Source organism: Coturnix japonica, chromosome Z (assembly GCF_054131305.1).
Source record: "Coturnix japonica strain WE chromosome Z, WE-NBRP24, whole genome shotgun sequence".
Classification (NCBI taxonomy): Eukaryota; Metazoa; Chordata; class Aves; order Galliformes; family Phasianidae; genus Coturnix; species Coturnix japonica.
The window spans coordinates 35,288,548-35,309,876 of record NC_140702.1 but is presented as its reverse complement, the minus strand read 5'-3'; the positions used below and the strand labels follow the sequence as shown (position 1 = coordinate 35,309,876).

General features: G+C 40.8%; 1 protein-coding gene across 6 annotated transcripts in view; it reads right to left on the bottom strand.

Moving 5' to 3' along the window:
- Nucleotides 1-21,329, bottom strand: part of GOLM1 (golgi membrane protein 1) — a 42,845-nt gene that overhangs the window by 6,307 nt on the left and 15,209 nt on the right. For 3 of the 6 annotated variants that reach the window (XM_015849287.3, XM_015849286.3, XM_015849288.3), the window contains 6 exons: nt 13,307-13,361; nt 12,096-12,198; nt 11,293-11,431; nt 6,295-6,424; nt 4,892-5,179; nt 2,634-2,747 (listed from right to left, as the gene is read on the bottom strand). In XM_015849287.3, coding sequence (XP_015704773.2) covers nt 2,634-2,747; nt 4,892-5,179; nt 6,295-6,424; nt 11,293-11,431; nt 12,096-12,198; nt 13,307-13,361 — 829 coding nt within the window. Of the gene's footprint in view, nt 1-529; nt 2,330-2,633; nt 2,748-4,891; nt 5,180-6,294; nt 6,425-8,702; nt 9,145-11,292; nt 11,432-12,095; nt 12,199-13,306; nt 13,362-21,329 lie in introns of those variants that run through there. The other 3 variants (XM_085529152.1, XM_085529153.1, XM_085529154.1) reach the window with 3 other exon arrangements.

Genomic DNA, 21,329 nt, shown 5'->3' with positions numbered 1-21,329 from the left:
AGGTAGCAATATCTTTCCACATTGCACTGGCCCTTTGATGAATCCACACTACCTAGTCTTTGCTTGAACATAAAAGCTAATTTTCCAGGTTTACTTTGCTGGAGAGGACAAAGCTTTGGTTTAAATGCACAGTGGCACTGGTAAGCTAGAACAGGAAAACAACAAAAAAACATTGAACTGGAACACCCCGCATGTCTGCCAGCAATGTGTATCTTCATGGAATAAGTAACCTTCAAGACATGCTTAGCACAGACGTGTGAAGAAGGAGATTGCACACCTCTTCATGTTTGCTTATCATCTTGATTTACACACTTGAATGCTTCTACATCATTGCCAGAGAAACAGAAACCCTGGAACATGAAGTTGCAAAAATGTCCAACTGGTGGTACTGCAGGACACTAAAAATTCATCTGCCTTTTGCTGCCTTGTAAGCAATTACAGAAATCCTTCCAGTCTTCAGAATCTTTAACTATATACGAGTGGCTCGATACACGAGTGGATTAACAGCACAGAATAAGGTAACAAACCATAGAGAGGATTATTTTTATTTTAAAATGCTTATTTAAGTGGACCAGACTTTGTTTTTAAAAAACAATGGGGATCAGTGTTAATTTAAGCCCAGGAAGAACAGACAAGCTTCCCCTCAATCACGCATGTAAACTATTTAGTGATAAACATTACGCTAATCACAGTTCAAATTAAATCTTGTTTTGTTCAACTACATTAAGTCCTTTAAAGTTCCACATAGTTCAACGGTCCCTTGTCTATTAAGAGTTTATCACCCCAGGTACATTCTTGTAGCACTTGAAGCTACTGAGAGTAAGATTATTCTGCTGTGATTCTGAACATTGCTTTTACACAGGTTTTCAGCCTTCCACTGTCAGAGGTACAGCACTTGTGCTTTGCATAAAGGAGGTCATATTTATGGGAAAGATGCCACCTGGCTGTCCAACAAGAAGCCTAGTCAGGTTTTAGGCACTGCAGGGAAATGCTGCCAGCACTTTCCTTACCCTGATTGGTCTGACTGTCCCACAGCATTCCTAGACAGGCTGCTGACACCCCGTATCTGTCAGTGTTCAAGAGACATTTGGACAGTGCCCTCAGAAATATGCTCTACCATTCTGTTAGCCTTGAAGTGGTCAGGCAGTTGGGCTATTCTAATTCTAGAAGAATTCTCTGGCAATATACTAATTACATTAAGGAACTGTGGGTTTTGTTAAGGATTTTAGGAGCTTCAAGTTAAAGTAATTCATTGAACTTGAATACAGCATTTCACTGCACATTTCATAGTGTTAAAATGTACAGTTCCACAATCAGAAATTCCTGATTAACTTTATCTCAGCTAAGTAACAGTTTACAGATTAAGTCCTAAGATAATGCTCACTCTACTCTGAATACATTCTGATGCCAAAGCATACCATATTTTACAAAATATAAAGCAAAAGAACCAGCAATACAGAAATATCCCCAAGTTTTCCAATATCTGTCACTTAGAAGAAATGCTCACAATTTACTGCTTAACGTTTGCTTTCTCTGTTATTACTGACTGCAATAGTCAGCACAGTAAAACCTGACTTAAATGGTGATAATAAACAGTAATCTATCTTTAACACTAAAGCTAGGAATAAAACCAAGACAGTGATTCATTCCTGGTACAGATTATGTAAGCTAGAAGATTCATTTATGAAATAAAGGAAAATATATAACGCCATGTCATATCTGAGAACTACAATCACGCTTTCTGAGTCCATCCGCACTGCAGTAAAATGGTGTCAGAACTGGTATGAGGGCAGACACCAGCATGGGACGTTCTTCATGTTTTCTGTGTTATGTCAAATCAGCTCCTTCCTCCAAAACTACAGTGGAGATTTCTCTACTGCACTGCTCATGGGACAATTCCATCTTTGCAAGAGGACTCTTTCCCATCTACCACCAGTCCACGCATAATGTCACTGCAGCATGACTGTACAAGTTAGCTGAATTCGAAGTTACTACAGTTACTACAGCGCTTGTTAGCTGATCTTCATTTTATAATCAGGAGGAAAAAAAGTCATTACAGTGGTCATGCCACTTTAAAACAAGCCTTGAGAGAAAATTTTTTCAGCCCTTAAACAGTACTAAAACTTCACAGCAAACTACTTCATTTGAGCCTTTATCAAAGCCTTGAAAAGATAATCAAACATTCTTAAGTCACTTTCCTCTGGTCATTGCTGCATTTATAGGAAGAGTTGATTAAGATGCATCATATATTTTCCTTGTTCACAGCCTCCGTTGTGTCCCACTTTGGTCAAGTAAGTGTTTTTTCATATTTTTTCTTGAGAGTTTTGAACTAATAAGGAAAAAAGAAAATGGTACAGAAATCTGTTTAGGATTCAGGAGTGGTAGGTCTTCTTCCAGAAAATTCTGAAAGGACTGTTAGTGCTGAACAGTAAGGCTGCACATACTCCCCCTCTCATTTACTAAAATGTAGCTTCAGTAATCTTATGCAACAATACATCAAACTCAACAGTAGTGAAAACAGGGGAACAAAGAGGAATTACCTATCCGTAACTGCTAAAGCATAAAATTCAAAATGTCGTCATAGTACTTTGCAGCATATAGTACTTCAAGTAAAATATTCTTTATTTATTTACCAGTTTCAATGCCTGCAAGTGCTGCTTGCTTGTCTGTTTCTGATTCAGCTTCATTCTCATCTAAATTGTAGTCAACATCTTTGTCCTGATTCAACGCTTCCCGTGCTTGTTGGTCTGGAAAAATATTAGTCAATTTGTTTTATGCTGCACAAGACAGGTACTGCAAAAAAAATCTGTGATAGAATTTACTTTGCTGGTGAATGAACTTCTGTTTAAAGAGTGAGTTTTAATATTTTTCATTCAGAATGGAAAGCCTTTGCTGTCAATGTTGTATAAAGAGCTAAATAACAATCTTTGGGGATTTGGAAGTGTAACAAAGTTCAGCCAGCATGCAAGTGGACAAAAGGAAAGCAATAGGCAATTTCAGAATACATTAAGTGACAGCCTATGGAAGAGTAAAACTTGGAGATTATACTGAAAACCTGACTATGGTGTTGCTTTTAAATGCATTAGCACTTCCTCTGAAAGGTATCTCAGACTCCCCTCCTCCTAGTTTTGGCTTGTCCAGCCATGGATAAAGCTCTGCAGATGGCATAAAATGAATATTTTATTAATGTGCTGACTTGGCTCAAAAGTGGTTTTCTATAAATGATTTTCTTCACTCTGTTACTGTCCTGCTCCATATGGCTTCACCTGGAGCAAATTTCAATACTTTAAAATGTATTAATATAGATTGTTCAGAAGAAAATTACTTCTGACAGCAAGAACCCTACCTTTATTTTTTTAGTTAGCCAGACAAGAGAAACCATAACGACCAGTAAAGGGAAAGAGAGGAGTCCGTAGTTCTAAAGGAAAAGGAAAAGCCAAACTTCAACAGCAACTGATTAGAAGAAGGCTTGAAAATTTTAGCACTGTATTGTACACAACTAGAACATCAAAAATACTTTTCAGTAATAGACCTAAAGGTCTCAATCTTTTAGAAGAAGCTCTAAATGAGAAACAGAGAATGCTCAGAGAAAGGAGAAGATATCCACTTCTGCTTCCTTGCAGCCAAAGGAATCCACACCATAAGGTATATTATTTTTGCTGAACAATCAAGCCTGAAGAATATTGTGCTGTTCTTGAACTCAGAGAACTCTGACCTTCCACAGGCTGCACTGCAGGGCTTTCTCTTGAACTGACAGTTGGATGATTTTGCTATCTGTTTTTTCTATACCTCAGTTAAAGTGGAAACAGTTGGCTTGTACAATCACATCTCATTTGAGAGCTGCCTGCTCAGGTTATGTATCTTTTTGGTGCAGTTGGAAAAGTGTTACTTTAGCAACAAAGATTACTTATCCTTGCCAAATTATCTACTCTACTAATATCATATCATAATGCATTATATATATAAATGCTTTCATTGGATTAGAGAACATAAACAGTACTACTGTTTACTGTCTGTGCTACTGACTCTGCTTCGAATTACTACATAAAGAAGGGTGACAGACTTCCCCACTCAGAAGAGTCAGTAGTGAGATAATTAGGATAATCTAGTGGAAGATGGAAGACAGAGGCTGGAATGAGTACAGGAAAAGCAAGGAACTGATCCTTAACAATGCTGCAAGCTCCTACTGCATCAGAAAATACTGCTTTGTTCTGTGAAATAGTTGCTGACAACCACAGTTTTAGGAGCACCACCCTGCATACATGAACTAAAGTACACCTAAGATGGAGCTCCTCAAGATGTCTGGTCCAGATTCTGGTCAGGTTTAGACATGACATCAATACTCAGCATGGTGCAGACATGGTCACACATGGTAGAACAAAAAACTGTCACCTTTGCTGATGAATTCCAATTTGCAGTTTTCCTGACTCACTATAATAAACTTCAGATACCAGAAGTCTCAAGCAAAGGTTTATTCACGCCAACATTTTGAAATGGGTAGCTATAAACTGACTATCTGCAAAATACCCTACCCATCAATGCTTTGTATGTACGGTACGTCACATCCTTTCCAAACATGACTAAGTCTCAATACTGAAAGGCTTCTGTCACTGTAGTCCCCCAAATGTCTTGTGCAGACAATGGGGAGAGGGACAGAACAGCTAGAACAGTGACACAGAGAAATCCAGACTGGCAGCTCCATGTTGCACAAACAGAAGCCTCTATCTTCACCCACTGGACTGTGAAGGAGTGCTGAGGGTTGATCTTTAGCCTCTCGCACCAACCCTCATGAAGCCTCACACTAAGTCTGGCCAACTTCAACCACAATATCAGAAATCTCATCCCATTCCTCATCTTTATTCCCGTACTTGCAGTACAAGGTGTTACTAACCATCCCGTCCAGGAGGCAAGTCACTCTGCTTAGCATCGTAATTGAGGAGCTGCTCCCTCTCCACCTCCTCATCAGCAATCTGTTGCGCATCTGGCTGTGGTGCCTCTTGCTCAGCTATGTTTTTTCCATCTCTGGCTGGATTCAGTTCTTTCTCAGATTCAGGGGGCACTTCCTTATGGCCCGTGTCAGCCATAGCCAAACCCTGTGAGTGTTTCAGTTCAACAAAAAGCTTCTCCTCTTCTGCTTTGGAGTCCTCTTTTCTGATGGCAGTAAGGTCATTTACTCTTTCTGTGAATAATATCAATTATTCCGAATTAAAATAAATAAATAAATAAATATTTCGGTGGCAGCACAAATTTAAAACCTTGACTAAACACTGCTTCATTTTTCACATTCAATTCTTATTTTTCTTTCAATCACATTAGATTCAAAGAGAAAGACAGGAGAGAGTCCATACTTTTCACACCAGGGAAAGCTAAAATATAAAACCTGTGAAGTCCAGTGTCCACCATCAACAGATTCACACTGCTACCAACTTAAATGTTCGTATGTGGAGTTAAAAAATAATTAAGCAGATGAAATTGAGCAGTGCTCTATTAAAACTTATCAGACTTTCAAATGTAAATGAAGGCTGTTCTCACTTTTAGGTGTGGACAGAAAGCAGAGGTGAACAGCTGCTTTTGGTAGGCATCACCATGTCATGTACCTGTATTTTTAGATTAAAAAATGCCAGGATAAAACTCACCTGAATAAACTAAACAGAGCTGTTACCATGAATTGCTAGTTCTCTACAATTACATCTAAGCCTGTTATTAAAGATAGCACAAAAGAGTAATTTAATAGTAAACTGGATTTCTCACATGCATGGTAGTCCATGAGACTAGTGCACTGAGACATCCACTCAAGTCAAAAGCTTGTGAGAGTTGAATGCCAAAAGCAACCATGGCTTACCTCATCTGATCTCTGATTTCCCTTATGTCACTTTGCTCACTGACAACAAAGAAAGCACAGGAGTGTGTCTGCCTAATGCCAAACTTTTGGGTATTTGATAGGGAGGGGCAGCGGATTAGATGTACTGAACTTACTAAACAAGTAAATTCAAAACATACTTAAAAATTTTTGCATGCAAAAGCAAAACATCTTCTCAACAGTAAATGAGTGGTTAGAAGCATTTTTTTTTCTTTTATTTTTCACATCAATTTCAGTATAGCTGAACTAGCAGAAATGGCAGTCATAAAAAACACTTCTACAAATTACTGCAGCTGGAGGACAATTTATTATAATTCAGTCCACTGCTGTCATTTCATTTTTTGCCTTCATACAAAATATTGCAAAAATATTTTCAGTGTTAAGTTGCAAACTTTCTTACTCAAATTGGTTAGATATCAATGATTTTGTCTCACCATTAGTCTGCACAGCATCTCTCCTTTTTACGGTAGGTACTGCTTTTGGCACATCTTCATTGGCTCTCTGCTGTTCCAAACCAGTCTGCGTGAACTCAGGTTGTTTCGGTGCTGGCAACTGACCATCAGCCTGTAAAGTGAATGCACAAAGACATGCACTGCTCTGAACACCCAGTCCTGGATTTGGAAGCTGAAATTTGGTCAGAATTCAGTGGAGGAAAAGAAATCTAAACATACTCAGATAACTGAACTGAAATTTTTACTGATGATGGAAGTACCACAGAATCTTGAATAGGCAGCAGTGTTTCTATTAACAGCTCATTATACTCCACAAGAATCTAACACTTTTTTTTCTGTCTAATTGCAGCTAAGAATACTGTTCTTGGTTAGTGTTTCCTGTTATTCAGCAAGGGTCACAGAACTGTAGCAGCACACATTTCTCCACTGTAGCAATGATACCACAACAGAGACAGCATAACAATAAAAACAGATGGCATTAACTACTGCTAGTGCAGGAACAGGTAAACTAAGTTTGGACATAATCAGCTAATCATTGCTGAACAGAACTGGACTATAAGTATGTTGAATTATTGTTTTAAGAGAAGGAAAAAAAACAAACAACAAAATATCAACAACTTGACAACATTATTAGGAAGAGCCTAACTTAAGGATGTACTGAATACTGGTACTTAACTGGTCTTGGACTCTGACCTATAAGATCTGATTAAAGATTAATGGCTAAGATGTCAAAGAATCATAATCCACTAACCTGAAGATCTTTCAACTGAACAACTACAATTGTCTATGTGGTATTTACTCTTATTAGCGTTTAATAGCTATGTTAATTCAATTCACATAAAAACTGAACATGAGATGTGCCTGGAGCCAACACTGCCCTTAATCAGCACAAAAAAAAAAAACCCAGACTACAACAAAATAGTCTGCTCAGCATATATGTGCCCAACTTAACTTAGAGCATGTATTCAGGTTGCAAGGTGAAAAGCTGGATGTGAGCCATCAGTGTATGCCTGCAGCCCAGAAAGCCAACTGCATGCTGGGCTGTATCAAAGGAGAATTGACCAGCAGGGAGAGTGAGGAGGTTGCCTCCAGCACAAAAAAGACATGGAGATGTAGTAAAGGGTCCAGAGGAGGGCACTAAGGTGATCAGAGGGGTGAAGCACCTCTCCTGTGAAGAAAGGTTGAAGAAACTAGGCTTGTTTAGCTTGGAGAAGAGAAATACTTCCAGTACTTTAGGGGAGCTTACAAGCAGCAGGGAGACCAACATTTTAAACAGTCTCATAGTGGAAGTATGAGGGAGAATGGCACTAAACTAAAAGAGGAAAGATTGAAGTGAAAAATTAGAAAGAAATTTGATACTCAAGAGGGCAGTGAGGCCCTGGCATAGGTTGCCTAGAGAAGCTGAGAATGCCCCATCATGGAGGCATTCAGGGCTATGCTGGATGGGATCTTGGAAAGCCTGAACTGGTGGGTAGCAGCCCTGATCTGGTGAGTGTTTATGGCAGGGGGAATTGGAACTGGGTGATCTTTAAGGCCATTTTGTGATTCTATGATGATTCTATGTAAACTTTATGGTGTAGAAAGTCATGCAGTCCACAAAAATCTTTCTGTTCCAACTGTTGGTAAACTGTAACTGCTTACTGTTCTAAGCAGGTCAATAAACTGCTAGGTTGCCAAATCTTTATGTGGTCATTCAGTAAAACCTCTGCAGAAATAATTAATCAAATAACCAAGAAACTAAAGCTGGAAAGGATGTGTAAGACACCAGTTACTTGGCTATTTTGAAACTGCTTAAGCTCAGTTAAAGCCAGGGAGATATAAAGACCTGTAGTCAACACCACTGAGTCCAGTATCAAAAATTAACAATTTTAACACCTCAGAATGAGAAGCAATTACTACCACAGAAGATATGGTAAAGATACTGCAATAAAGGAATTCAGAAGAAGCATGTTGTTTTTTAGTCAGTAAAACATAAAGATACTATATTTAAATGTTCCTCTCAACTTTTTATACATAGCTAAGTGTCTCTGCAGTACAAATCACCAGACTGAAGATTAGACTACTTCCCATTTTAAGCTGGGGCAAACATACTTCTGTAAAAATATCAAGCCTGAAACTAACAGCAACAATTCATCTCTTAATTAGATATGCAATAAGCCTTAAGCTGTTTTATCTTAAATATTCAACACAGTAATTTTTAATGATAATGTCAAATAAAAGAGGGTGTGTGCTACAAGTTGAAGAGGCTGGTCTTCAGCCTGAAACGATAACAGAAACTTGTTAAAGAGAAATTAATACACACATTCTGTATTCTCAGCCTAGGAGTATAGAGTACTTAAAAGACAGAACTGTAAGAACAGCTGTGTATTTATTAACTAACCAACAACACATTTTCTTTCTCTGATTTATTTTAACACTGACCATTCCATTACATAAGCACATTCATTTCAGTAACTCAGCATGGAAAAAAGAAATCACAGTAGCTGAGCCATGGTGATCTGTAAAAATGGGAATTATTCCAGATAAAACATACACGGTGTAAAATAACTCAGCTTTTGCAGATGCAAAAGTTGTAACTGTCGGGCAAATAAGTAACTGAAAAAGTTACAACTTGACATAAGAAATACTGCTGTGCTGTAGACATTAGTTAGGGAATACAAGTTAACTATCTTGCCTGAAGTGGTATCTGTAGCTCTCTGAGCTGGGACCAACCCATCTGTAGATCAAAACGATGGCAGGTAATCTACAGCCTACTTTGAGAAAACACTGACTTCAGACGTGGAACTGTTGAAGAATTTAAGTGTCCTGGACTTCAGCCAAACTTCCCAGCTTCTGGAATTGGTAAACAGACGTCATCTGGTATGAGTAATGTAAATGAGAATCTGCTGCAAGGCAATACTGGAAATTCAGTTGACTCTCTCTTTAGTATGCTCTTCCCTATGTGAAGTTTACAAATGGTTTGTATTTTCTATCATTCAACCAAGCGAGACACATTTGTTCTATAAAGTCCCCCTGCCTGTGCCCAAATGACAGGCTTGTTATTTCCTCATTTATCCAATACTTGACAAAAATTACAGAGACAAACAAGAACTTCTCCCTTTTTTCTGCAGGGATAGAAGAATAGCATTTGCTGTCTCTAATGCTTCATTCTTCTTGCAGCTCAAGGCAGATACTACCAAGACTGTTTCGTCTCTGCAATGAGAGTTGGCCTCTCAAATAGGTTCAACTGCAATCACCTGCTAAAATTTTTGTCAGAGGTGCCTGTATTCTTGAAGAAAAGGCAAATTAAATTAAATTATTATGAGTACAATGTATTAGTTGCCTCCCTGGGGGTTTCACTTCCTGTTTCCAGGGCCATCTGTTGCAAGCTTAACTACTCAAGTCCTGTCCCAGATCTAATCTTGCTTTACTGAAGAAGTATCAATAATTTACATGCCAAGTGTGAAAGACAGAACTGGTTTTCTTTTGTTGTCTCAAAGCTTGCTTCATGAGGCCTTCCTGATGATAAGACTCTGACTGACAACTGATAAGTATCCTGGAGGGTGGATGGTGGGTGTCAATGTGCCATAGTGTTTCTGCTTACAATTGCAAGGGTAAACAGAAACAGGAAGAGCAGTCTTTCTCAGGGGTGCTGTTCGAAGGAGCGGACCACTGCAGAAGGCGATAACGCTTGTGTCCAGCAACAGAGACCCCCTCTTCCTTCCTTACTGGCTCATCTGTGGCCAGGAATGTCACAAAAGCTGGCCTGTTTGTTCAGAAGTTTGGTATTTCCCCCCAAAAAATGCTGAGCTGCAATTCTCAGACTTCGAAGAGGAAAATTCCCACCGAAACGGGGGATAAAAGGCCCTCGCTAAACTGGGGACTTTGGAGACAAACTCCCGAAGACACCTCTGACAGAGAATTCCCTGAGGGGAAAACTTCGTCGGAAGAACCCCCGGGACCGGCTTGCTGCGGAGCTCCCTGGCTGTCTCCCGTCCCCCGCGGTGATCAGACGAGTTCCTGAGATCAACGAACCTACTGTGTACTTCGCTGGACCCACGGTGGTGACTATCTCTTTTGCTCTCTGCAAAGACTCCTTGCTTATATTTCCTACTTTCCCTATCGCCTACCTTCCCTTCCCCGTCTCCCTAAAAACGCCTAGGACTTTAATAAACTGGTTGGACCAACATTTGAACCGTTGCTTCTTAATCTCACGCCGGGTATACACATATTAAAGAACCTTGCCTCCCTCCTACAAAATTGGAGCGAGACACCAAGACAACATGATCATATGAAATTTCTTTTTCTCAATATTCCTTCCACCCTCCACAGCTCAGGAATAAAGAATGGGTGGGCACACAGCCACCTCTGCAGGCACAGGGCCAACCCCTGCTGCAAGCCCACCCGACTGCTGGTGTTACATATGGCAACATTTTCTGCTGCTCTTTGATTAAAAGAAAAAAGCAAAACTCAAGCTGTAGAAGGCTGAAATATGAACTCCCCTGGAAACTCAGAGTACTGCAATAAACAGCTGAACCCCAAAGTCCCAGATAAAGAGCTGTGGACTTCAGTATCGTACTTCAGGCTTTCCGCTACTCTGAAATGACTGACAGTAAATTTATCCTCATCTTTAAACATACAACTTCAATACACAAAGCATTTAAGTCCTTTAACAAAGTCAAAAGGAGCTGTGCACCAAAGCTCAACAGCACAAATGTTCTTGAAATGGCTTCTCACCACTCTCATTCTCTCATTATTACCTCTACGATTCAGTTTGTCTCCGAGGACAGTAATAAGGAAAACAATAAAGACCTCTCCAGGATGCCTGCCTTGTTCAGTCCCCAGATTCAAACAGTTTCACATAAATCAGAAGCATTCAACAGATGCAAATGAAAGTACTAAACAATTTAATGAGATTCAGTAATGTTAGCTGGAGATAGCAAAAAGGAGGAGAACCTCTTAAGAATTACAGGGAAAAAGATTTACAATAAATTATCATACCTGGGTGCTTCTTTTTGAATCTTCTAAGGAATCTCTATTTTCTTTGACTTGTGGTACATCACTGTCTTTTTTTGAGATCTCATTTATCCTCTCTTCACATTGTTCTTTTAATTCCTTCATCTGGTTGATGCACTGCGACCTGGAGAGAACAAGAAGTGAGAAGTTGTGAACTTACATCCACATTCAGAACTCTCCTAAAATTCTGTTTTGTAGAATTATTTTCTTTGTTCCTTTGCTCCCCCCTGCTTCATCATCTTCTTAGTTTCATTACCTTACACTCCTCTACTCCCTTGTGGGACTTGGTGATCAGGTGAGCCAGCTGTGTGGGACACAGTGTGATGCAGGGGAAGAAAAGCTTAGGCAGAGAAAGGGATGGACCTTGAGTAGTCCCCTTTCTGCCTGATACCAGCATACTCAAACAGATTTCTACTGCCTGTTGAACTGAAAACACGAGACGCACTCAAAAAAAATTCTGATGTGATGAAACCTGAGAAAAATGTATGTTTCTTGTACCTCCTATATTAAATTTTGTTCTTAGGCATTACCTATGCACAAACAATTTTATCACCATCTTCTACAGAACAACAGCCAAATTGACTAAAAATGTGCAGTTTGTGTACTTGAAAAAAATAAAAATAAAAAGGCAAATTTCAATTATACAATAATACTCTGACTTTTTTTTGCTAGGCAAAGTGTACTTGATATTCAAGGGAAGTAGTGCTACAGCCGTCACAAGAATTCTTGGGGTTATAATCAAGTCACTTACATCTCCAGAAGCCATTGTTTAGAAAGAACATACTCACAGGTCATATGAGAACTTTCTCTGAAGGTTAGTCTGGTTCTTCTGAAACTGGTAAACATCCAGCTGCAGCTTTCCATATTCTGTATGTAACTTTTTCAACTGTTCTGATCATAACAAAATAAAAATATATATTAAAATATACACATATATTTACATAGATATATTACAACACATATATCAGACAAGAAACCTTACTGTAAGCACACAAGCTCTACCAATTTTTCACATTCATTACATTTTGCATGCAGATGAACTGATGACTACTAAATTGACACATGAAAGATGCACAGGACTCAGTAAGATCAAATACCACTCTTGGCTGAATAGATTACAAAAGCTGCATAATGTAGATTTTGATCTCCTTTTCTTCACAAAGAATATTCTAGCTATTTTACAAACTCTTTGTCTGCTAGGTTTCAGCCCCAGAAACCTTCAGGTACAGGAGAAGAGAGAGACTTATCAGAATGTAGTATGAAACAGCATTCATACTTTTTAGCTACCAGAAGATGCGCTTACAATTCTTTCCTGAGCAACATACAGCTTACTGTTATATTCCTCAGGAATCTTTTTTTTTTTTTTTTTTTTTTTTTTTTTAAAGAAGTATCAATGTCATGCCACATCATTATAAATGCCTCCTGACAGAAAGTTTTCTATGAAGACATCAGAAGAACTGGTAATATATTTGCTTGTTTACAGAACTTAAGATTTCTTTCTCAAGACTACTAGGGTATACTTCATTAACAACACTTTTGGAACTTCAACATGAAGTGAAATTAATTAAGCTATGTTTTCTTGTTTAATACAAGTTTACTAATTATCTTGGTGCTAAAATACATGACCAAAACATCTCAGGGAAGAATGCAAACATGTGTGATAAAAGGTGGAATTAAAAACATTTTAACAATACACTGAGAAGTTAGTTATATTTTGCATTGTTTTTATGTCATTAGTAGATAAGGGTCAAAAGTCCACATAAAGCAATATGTGGACAAATCCCTCTGGTACTGAGGCATATGCAGACTGACAATTCACTGAACCAGAACTGTGTAGATGCAGAACTGAAACCACAGAAGCTCCAGCACATTCCCCACAGCTTGGAGAAAGGCAGCATTCTCAGAAGACACTGGAATAGCACAAGTCTTAAAAACACCATATTTAGTAAATAAATAAATAAATAAATAAATAATGATACAGAGAGGTATTATGTCCTACCTTGTAGACTCTGGATCAATCGTTCATTTGTTGTGATGTTATTCATCAGCACTGCCTGGAAGGAGCAAAACAGAAAACAATGTCTAAATTGCAAAGGGCCTGAGTTAACATTAATGTTACAAATAACACCAACCAAAGAACTTGTAATAAGATTTTTAACATCAGAAGTGCTGCACTGTAGCTGAAAATAAAAACTGTTCTAGAGATTTATTATTAAAACTGATAAAGAATTATTTTAACCCAAATTTCCCACTGTAGACAGGATAAAAGTAGATATCACTACATTTAAACAAAATTAGGAGGAACATAAAGATCCCATGACTAAAACTGTTTGCTGCTTTATCCTGGTTTAATCTCATGATTATAGTCACAGTCAGATTCACTGTATCTACCCCTTGAAGGAAAATATAGTGTAGAACAGCTCACTGTCAGATCCTGCTCACCAGCATCAGGAACACAAGCATGAACCAGAAAGCACTATCCATGGAAAGAGAAATACAAACTCTAAAAGCAACATGAAGCTCCTGCCTTGCATCACATTTCTCATTAGCCAGACCCTTGCTTTGATAAGAAAGCTTTAAGTAAAGCCCCTCCATTCTTTCATACTACACTCACTCTCACTCTGAAGAAGCATTCAATATATGATTATGATTTGTCCAATTTTTCTCCATCTCACCCTCTGCAAAATCCTAAGGGCCCCGAAACACCTTAATAATAGCAGAAATAGAGCAAGCCTAAATGAACCCTCAGCAAGTTTGCAGATGACACCAAGGTGAGCAGTGCAGTTGATACATTGCTTCCAAGGTAGCCATTCAGAGGGACCTGGACAGGCTGGAAAAGTGGGCCTATGAAAATCTAATGAGGTTCAACAAGGCCAAGTGCAGGGTGTTGGGCCAGGGCAGTCTCAGGTGTTTATACAGACTAGGAAAAGAACGCCTTGAGAGCAGCCCCAAGGAGAAGGACTTGGGGGGGTCCTGGTATACAAGAAGCTAGACGTGAGCCAGCAGTGCGTGCAGCCCAGAAGGCCAACTGTGTTCTGGGCTGCACTAAAAAAGGGAGAAGGAGGTGATTGTCCCCCTCTACTCAGCTCTTGTGAGGCCCCACTGTGTCCAGGCCTGGGGCCTCCAGTACAGGAAGGACATGGAGCTCTTGGAACAAGTCCAGAGAAGGGCCACTAAGATGATCAGAGGGCTGGAGAGCCCCTCCTATGAGGGAAGGTTGCGGAAACTGGGATTGTTTAGCTTGGAAAAGAGAAGGCCCCATGAAGACCTCACTGTGGCCTTATCATACCTGAAGGGAGCGTATAAACAGGAGGGACAAAGGTTGCTCACATGGGCGGACAGTGATAGGACAAGGGAGAATGGTCTTAAACTGAGACAGGGTTTCAGTTAGATATTAGAAGGAAGTTTTTCACACAGCGGGTGGTGATGCACTGGAACAGGTGGCCCATCCCTGGATGTGGCTCCAAGCAGCCTGGTCTAGTAGTCGGCAACCCTGCCGATGGCAGGGAGGTTGAAATTAGATGTGCTTCAAGGTCCTTTTTAACCTAGGCCATTCTATGATTCTATGAAAATAATTCCCCTGAGCCACATGTTTACATAATTCAGACTAATCCTTAACACTCAGAAAGCTTGGTGCAGGAGTCTTCCTAAAGATGAGATACTCTCAGGAGCATCTCTCTTATGCTTCACGACAGTTTTCTATACAGTTTTCTATAAGTTTTCTTACAGTTAACTATCAGTTCTCAGCCTCTCTTCTCTCAGGAAATCTATGTGCTCTGCAGGGGTCCAAGGTCAGGATACACTGAACTTGTGGCTTCCAATGCTGCTATTCAAGTAGTGATGCATACTCACACTCACATCACTTTAAAGGCAAAGAAGTACTTGCATTCATTCTGTCTTCCCATGTCATGCTGAGAAGCTGACAGCACCTATTTTCTTGGAGACTAACAGTAATAAGTACCAGTTGACTAAGAGGGAAGTGTTCAATTAATCCAAGCATACACAGAGTAAAGGAGTGGATTTGTCTTTTGTCAACCTTTTAAAAAGATACAATCCAAGGAAGTGGCCATTCTTGTCTTAATGAAGAGGCAGTCCTTTTCAATCCAATAAAAGAAATATTCCTAGAGCACTCCATACAGAATGTCAGTCCATGAACACAGTTGTGAAATATTAAGAGCAAAGGTCTTGATTCTTCAATGAAAAGAAAGAAAGAAAAACAACATGGAAAGCAACATACAACTCCTCTCCTTCTCCTTTCTCAAGAGACAGGGCAAAAAAGGTTCTGGATCTGTTTTCACTGCTTTATTATAGAAAGGAATTTTATGTTTCAGTGGAAATGTAAATTGCTGCTACTGCCTGCTCAGCCTAATGAGGCTACTCCAAGATCATCACCATCACAATTTCCCTTACTGGGGTTAGTCAACTACGGCCATTACCAGAAACTATTATCAGAAGAACAGCTATTACCATTTGATACAGCCATTTTATGTTCACATATATTTCAGTTTGTTTGTTTGGATTTTACTGTTCTTTAACGAACCCCCCAGCACTAGAACCATTTATTTCATTTTGACTGTGAAGCAGACAAGTGCTGGATGTTCAGCACATTAGGAGTAGAAAATTCTCCTTAAAATATAAAGGGAAAAAAAAAAAAAATACAGATCAATCTTCTGGACCACATAAATAAAACTGAATGAAACTTCCTTTTGACAGTGCCACACCTATCTCCCAGAATTAACAGGTAAGAGTCCAGAAAGGAATCATGAAAGTCCAGCCACGTGTTTAGTGGGAGCAGGAAATGCTGCTCAGTAATTTACAGGGCAGTGTTCCAACTGCCAGCTCCCTGCCTAACCATATCAATAGCTTCAGGCTTTCCATTCTTCCTCCTGCCAGGCAAACATTAACTAATCTTTGCCTCACACCTGGGAATTAGGCGGGTATTATTTTATCACATTTTTCAAACTGCAAGGAAGCAGTCAGCAAACACACACTGAAATCTGGACCTAGGAGGAAATTCACATTTTATATCTCATTCAGCAAAAACAATAACTATAATCCCTGACAGTGATTATTCAGTTTTGATGAATTCAGTATCTCACCGTATCAAAACAATTTGTGAGAGCATAGGAGTAACTCTGTAAGCAGAGCGAGACTTCTGTGTTTGCAATACACCTTGCACAGAAGTCCTTGTCGCTATTAGGCAGGAACAGTCAGCATCCTGACTGGGGTCAGTGTTGTGGACAGCAGGTCTTCAGAAACCAAACCAAAAGCCACAGGGCTATTACAAGTGATAAAAAAGATCTTGCTCCAGCTGGACAGCAAATACTTTAGTGAAAACTGCCAGAGATATGATGTATAATTTACCAAAGAAGATCTCCGTAAGTCATATTCCACTTAAGAAGCACAAACGTTAAGGGTACCAGTTTAAAAAGTACACAAACATAAAAACCTGCAAGATGACACTGAAATAAATCATCCCAAAGCACGCGCATTTTGAGCACACGTTCAGAGCTACATACATGCATTATATCAGAGCAGTGCCTTACACAACAGGTCTCCTTAATCACTCTCTTGGGAGAATCTACTAGCCCAGCTCCTTCAGCATGGCTGTCTATGGCTTTTGATACCACCCTAAAACCAGACAGACCCAGCACACCGTCCTGATGTACGTGTTTTCCAACACTAACCAAGCGTAGCATATCTACTTACAAGAGTATATATATATACACACACACACACTTAGAAGAGTAATAGAGATATATATTATATATATACATATATATATATATTTAATAATAGATACACGACAGAAAAAGGAATAGCACAGGAAAGCAGCTGACATGAAGAAACATTTGTTTCAAAAAGCAGCGGAAAGGGTTTTGGCACTAATGAGGCACAGCTCTCAAGAGGAGAAAGAGGCAAGCAGCAGTGTCACTAATCCAAGATCTGAGGACAGAAGCAGATTTCAGCTGCCCCAGCCTCCCAGGCAAAATGCTGAGAACAAAGCAAGTTGCAGGATGAGGCTTACACATGCAGAAACTCACACAAACCAGCATTTGTAATATAACCAGGGAGAAGACAGGCAGCTATGTCATGACCAATGCAAACTGACGTGTGTCCTTATGGCAAACAAAAGGAGCAGTTTATCATACATACTTCCAAGGCAGTAGCACAGCCCAAATGAGGGCCTGTTCATGTCTTAATGATACATGAAAAGGTCTTTCTCTATTTCTGTAAAAACACCTTCTCTACCACCACCCTGGTTCTTGTCCCTTTCTACTCCTCTTTTTCATCTCTTTGGAATAATTTTTTGAAGAAGTGGGAACAATTCCAACCAGACACAGAGAGCCTTTTTTATTCCAAGGTGTCAGATTCATGGCTAAGCACATATCGCTATGTAAGGAAAAAAGAAAAAGAGTTCATAAAAATGATTCCCTAAGAAAATATTTCTCTTTTCAGGTGGTCGCTGTACAAAATGCTCATAAATACTTCAGTAGAAGCACCTCAGATAAAGTCCAAAAACAAATCTTGAGCTTGAATTGAGCAGAGTTCATTTAAACATATTTTCCACTGAAATTAGTTCCATCAAGAAGTTACAGACTGTTTCTTCCTTACATTCTAGCAGGAAAAGAAGCCAAAAATCTGAGGAAGAAATTATGTTTGTAGCAGCAGGTGGACTGGAGGCAACATTCCATTTGAGGCTACAGGACTTCTGTGAACATAGCTATGTTTAATTAGAATCCTAACACCTGGCAATATAAACTAGAATTCAGAGATGTTGGGTACAACACTGCTTTAAAACAAGAATCACAGAATGACCCGGGTTGGAAGGGACCTCACGGATCATGTAGTTCCAACTCCCTGCCTGGCAGGGCCACCAAACATACACCTTTACTAGATCAGGTTGCCCAGGGCCCTGTCCAACCTGGTCTTGAACACCTCCAAGGATGGGGCATCCACAGTCTCCCTGGGCAGCCTGTTCCAGGGCCTAACCACTCTCCTAGTGAAGAACTTCCCCCTAACATCCAACCTAAATCTTCCCTCTTTTAACTTAAAACCATTTCCCCTAGTCCAGCTGTTGTCAGCCCTTTCGAAGAGTTTACTCCCCTCCTGGGAGTAAGTTCCCTTCAGGTATTGAAAGGCTGCAATGAGGTCACCCCGCAACCTTCTCTTCTCTAGGCTGAACAAACCCAACTCCCTCAGCCTGTCCTCATAGGGGAGTTGCTCCAGCCCCCTGATCACCTTCGTGGCCCTCCTCTGGACCCTTTCCAAAATCTCTATGTCTTTTTTGTACTGAGGGCTCCACACCTGGACACAGTACTCCAGATGGGGCCTCACAAGATCCGAGTAGAGAGGGACAATCACCTCCCTATCCCTGCTGACCACCCCTCTCCTGATGGAGCCCAGGATCCCATTTGCTTTCCAGGCTGCCAGAGCGCACTGCTGCCTCATGTTATGTTTCTCATCTATCAGGACCCCCAGGTCTTTCTCTGCCGAGCTGCTCTCAAGGACCACTCCTCCCAGCCTGTACAGGTGCCTGAGGTTCTTCCAGCCCAAGTGCAAAACCTTGCACTTTGCCGTGTTGAACCTCATTAGGTTCACCCGAGCCCAGCTTTCCAGCCTGTCAAGGTCCCTCTGAATGGCATCCGTTCCCTCCACTCCTCCATTTGACCGCACCACTCAGCTTGGTGTCATCAGCAAACTTGCTGAGGGTGCACTCAATTCCCTCATCAATGTCATTAATAAAGATGTTAAAGAGCACCGGTCCCAAGACAGACCCTTGAGGGACACCGCTCGTTACCGGCCTCCACCTGGTCATAGAGCCATTGACCACCACCCTCTGTCCGCGGCCTTTCAACCAATTGCTTATCCATCTAGTTGTCCACCCATCAAATCCACTTCCCTCCAATTTGGAGATGAGGATGTGATGGGGGACCATGTCAAAGGCCTTGCTCAGGTCCAGGTAAATGACATCAGTTGCCTTCCCTTCATCCACCAACGCCGTCACTCTATCATAGAAGGCCACAAGATTAGTTAAGCATGACCTTCCCCTGGTGAAGCCATGCTGGCTGTCTCGGATCACATGCTCGTTCTTTATGTGATCAAGCATGTTGTCCAGGAGGATCTGTTCCATAATCTTCCCAGGCACAGAGGTGAGACTCACCGGCCTGTAGTTACCCGGGTCCTCCCTGCTCCCCTTCTTGTAAATGGGAGTGACGTGACCCTTCCTCCAATCATCCGGGACCTCACCTGACAGCCACGACTTCTCAAATATGATGGAGAGCGGCTCAGCAACCACCTCAGCCAGCTCCTTCAGGACCCTGGGATGCACGCTATCTGGCCCCATAGACTTATACTCATTCAGTCTAAGGAGGCACTCTCGGACTTGCTCTACCCTTACAGTGGGGAGGGATTTACCTCCTTGGTCCCCACATAGAGGTATGGTGGTGCAAGACTTAGGGACGTGAAAAAGACTAGAATCCTGGCCACCAGTGAAGACCGAGGTGAAGAACTCATTCAGCACCTCAGCTTTCTCTTCATCTGTTGAAGCCAGTTCTCCTTTTAAATTTACCAAAGTAGGTACGCCCGTTTTGGCCTGTCTCTTCCAGCCAATGTACCTGTAGAAGGTTTTCTTATTGTTTTTCACGTCCCTCGCCAAGTTCAGTTCTGCCTGCGCCTTGGCTTTCCTGATCCCACGTCTGCAAGTCCGGATGGTATCCCTGTATTCTTCCCAGGTGACACAGCCAGAGCTTGTACACCCCTTTCTTCGCTCTCAGTTCTCTCAGCAGGTCCTTGCTGAGCCATGCCGGTTTTCTACCTCTCCTGCCCACTTTCTTAATCAGGGGAATGGAGACCTCTTGTGAACACACAGGCATCTCCTTATTTCCACAGTAGGCTTTTTTCTCTCTCTCTCTGGCCACTGCCACTCTTTTTGAGCAGAACCCGCACTCCACATGCCAACAGGTGTTCTGTCTCAGAAGGCTGAGTTGGGAGTTGAAATCTTCTCAGTGGAGCGATGAGAGCAGCTGTGAACAGTGGTAAAAGACACCAAGCAACAGTACCAGGCACTTCCCTTACAGCAAAGAACGCTTGCTGACCCTCCTCAAAAAAGCAAGATGTGTGCTTGGGAAGAATTACAGAAAACCAAACTGCAAACACACACTCTAGGAATTTAGCATGAAACAGATTACAAGTAATGTTCTGCTGCTCCACTGTTCAAAAACCTATTGTGGGCATGCACAACCCAGAAGCTACGAGTTCTGAATAACAACCATGCAGGATATTGTTCTGCTTTAGAAAACTGCTTATGGATTAAAAACAGCTCTTCTGTACTCCTGATTCCTTGTCTGCCGTTACTGAGAGTTCCTCTAACGCCTCTTGATCTCTTCAGTCTACTTCTGTATGGATTTCAAGAAGCCATTGGCTAAATCCTCAATAATTCAAACAGATTTTTTTAAAAGCAGTCTGCTGACAGAAGTGTTTTATACATACTCAAGACACGAGATAAACACAATTTATACTCTGAAGGAGTAGTGAAGCACTGGAATAGCCTGACCAGGGAGGTGGTAGAGTCACTATCCCCAGAGGCATCCAAGAAATGTGAGGACGGGGCACTCAGGGGCATGGTTAGTGGGCATGTTGGGGATCGGTCGGTGGCTGGACTAGCTTGTCTCAAAGGTTTTTTCCAACCTTAATGATTCTACAGTTCCACAATTACCAATGAGAGCAATTACCCAGGATTACATTGCCTCAATGGATGGTGAGACCATGGGGTATTTCATGCTCCAAGAACCTTCTTCCTTCTGTACTCTTGTTCCCAAAGCAGCACAGAGGCAACTGAACTAGAAAAGAAGGCAGATGTAACTAGTGATAGTCACACCTTCTCCAAGAATTACTTTAACCTAGAATGTGTATTACTGCTGTAATAGTTTGGTATATATTGATCCAATAGTTCAGACCATATCCTTATCCATATTATAATCAAAGTAATAAGATGCAGTGACCAGAGATAAAGTGAAATT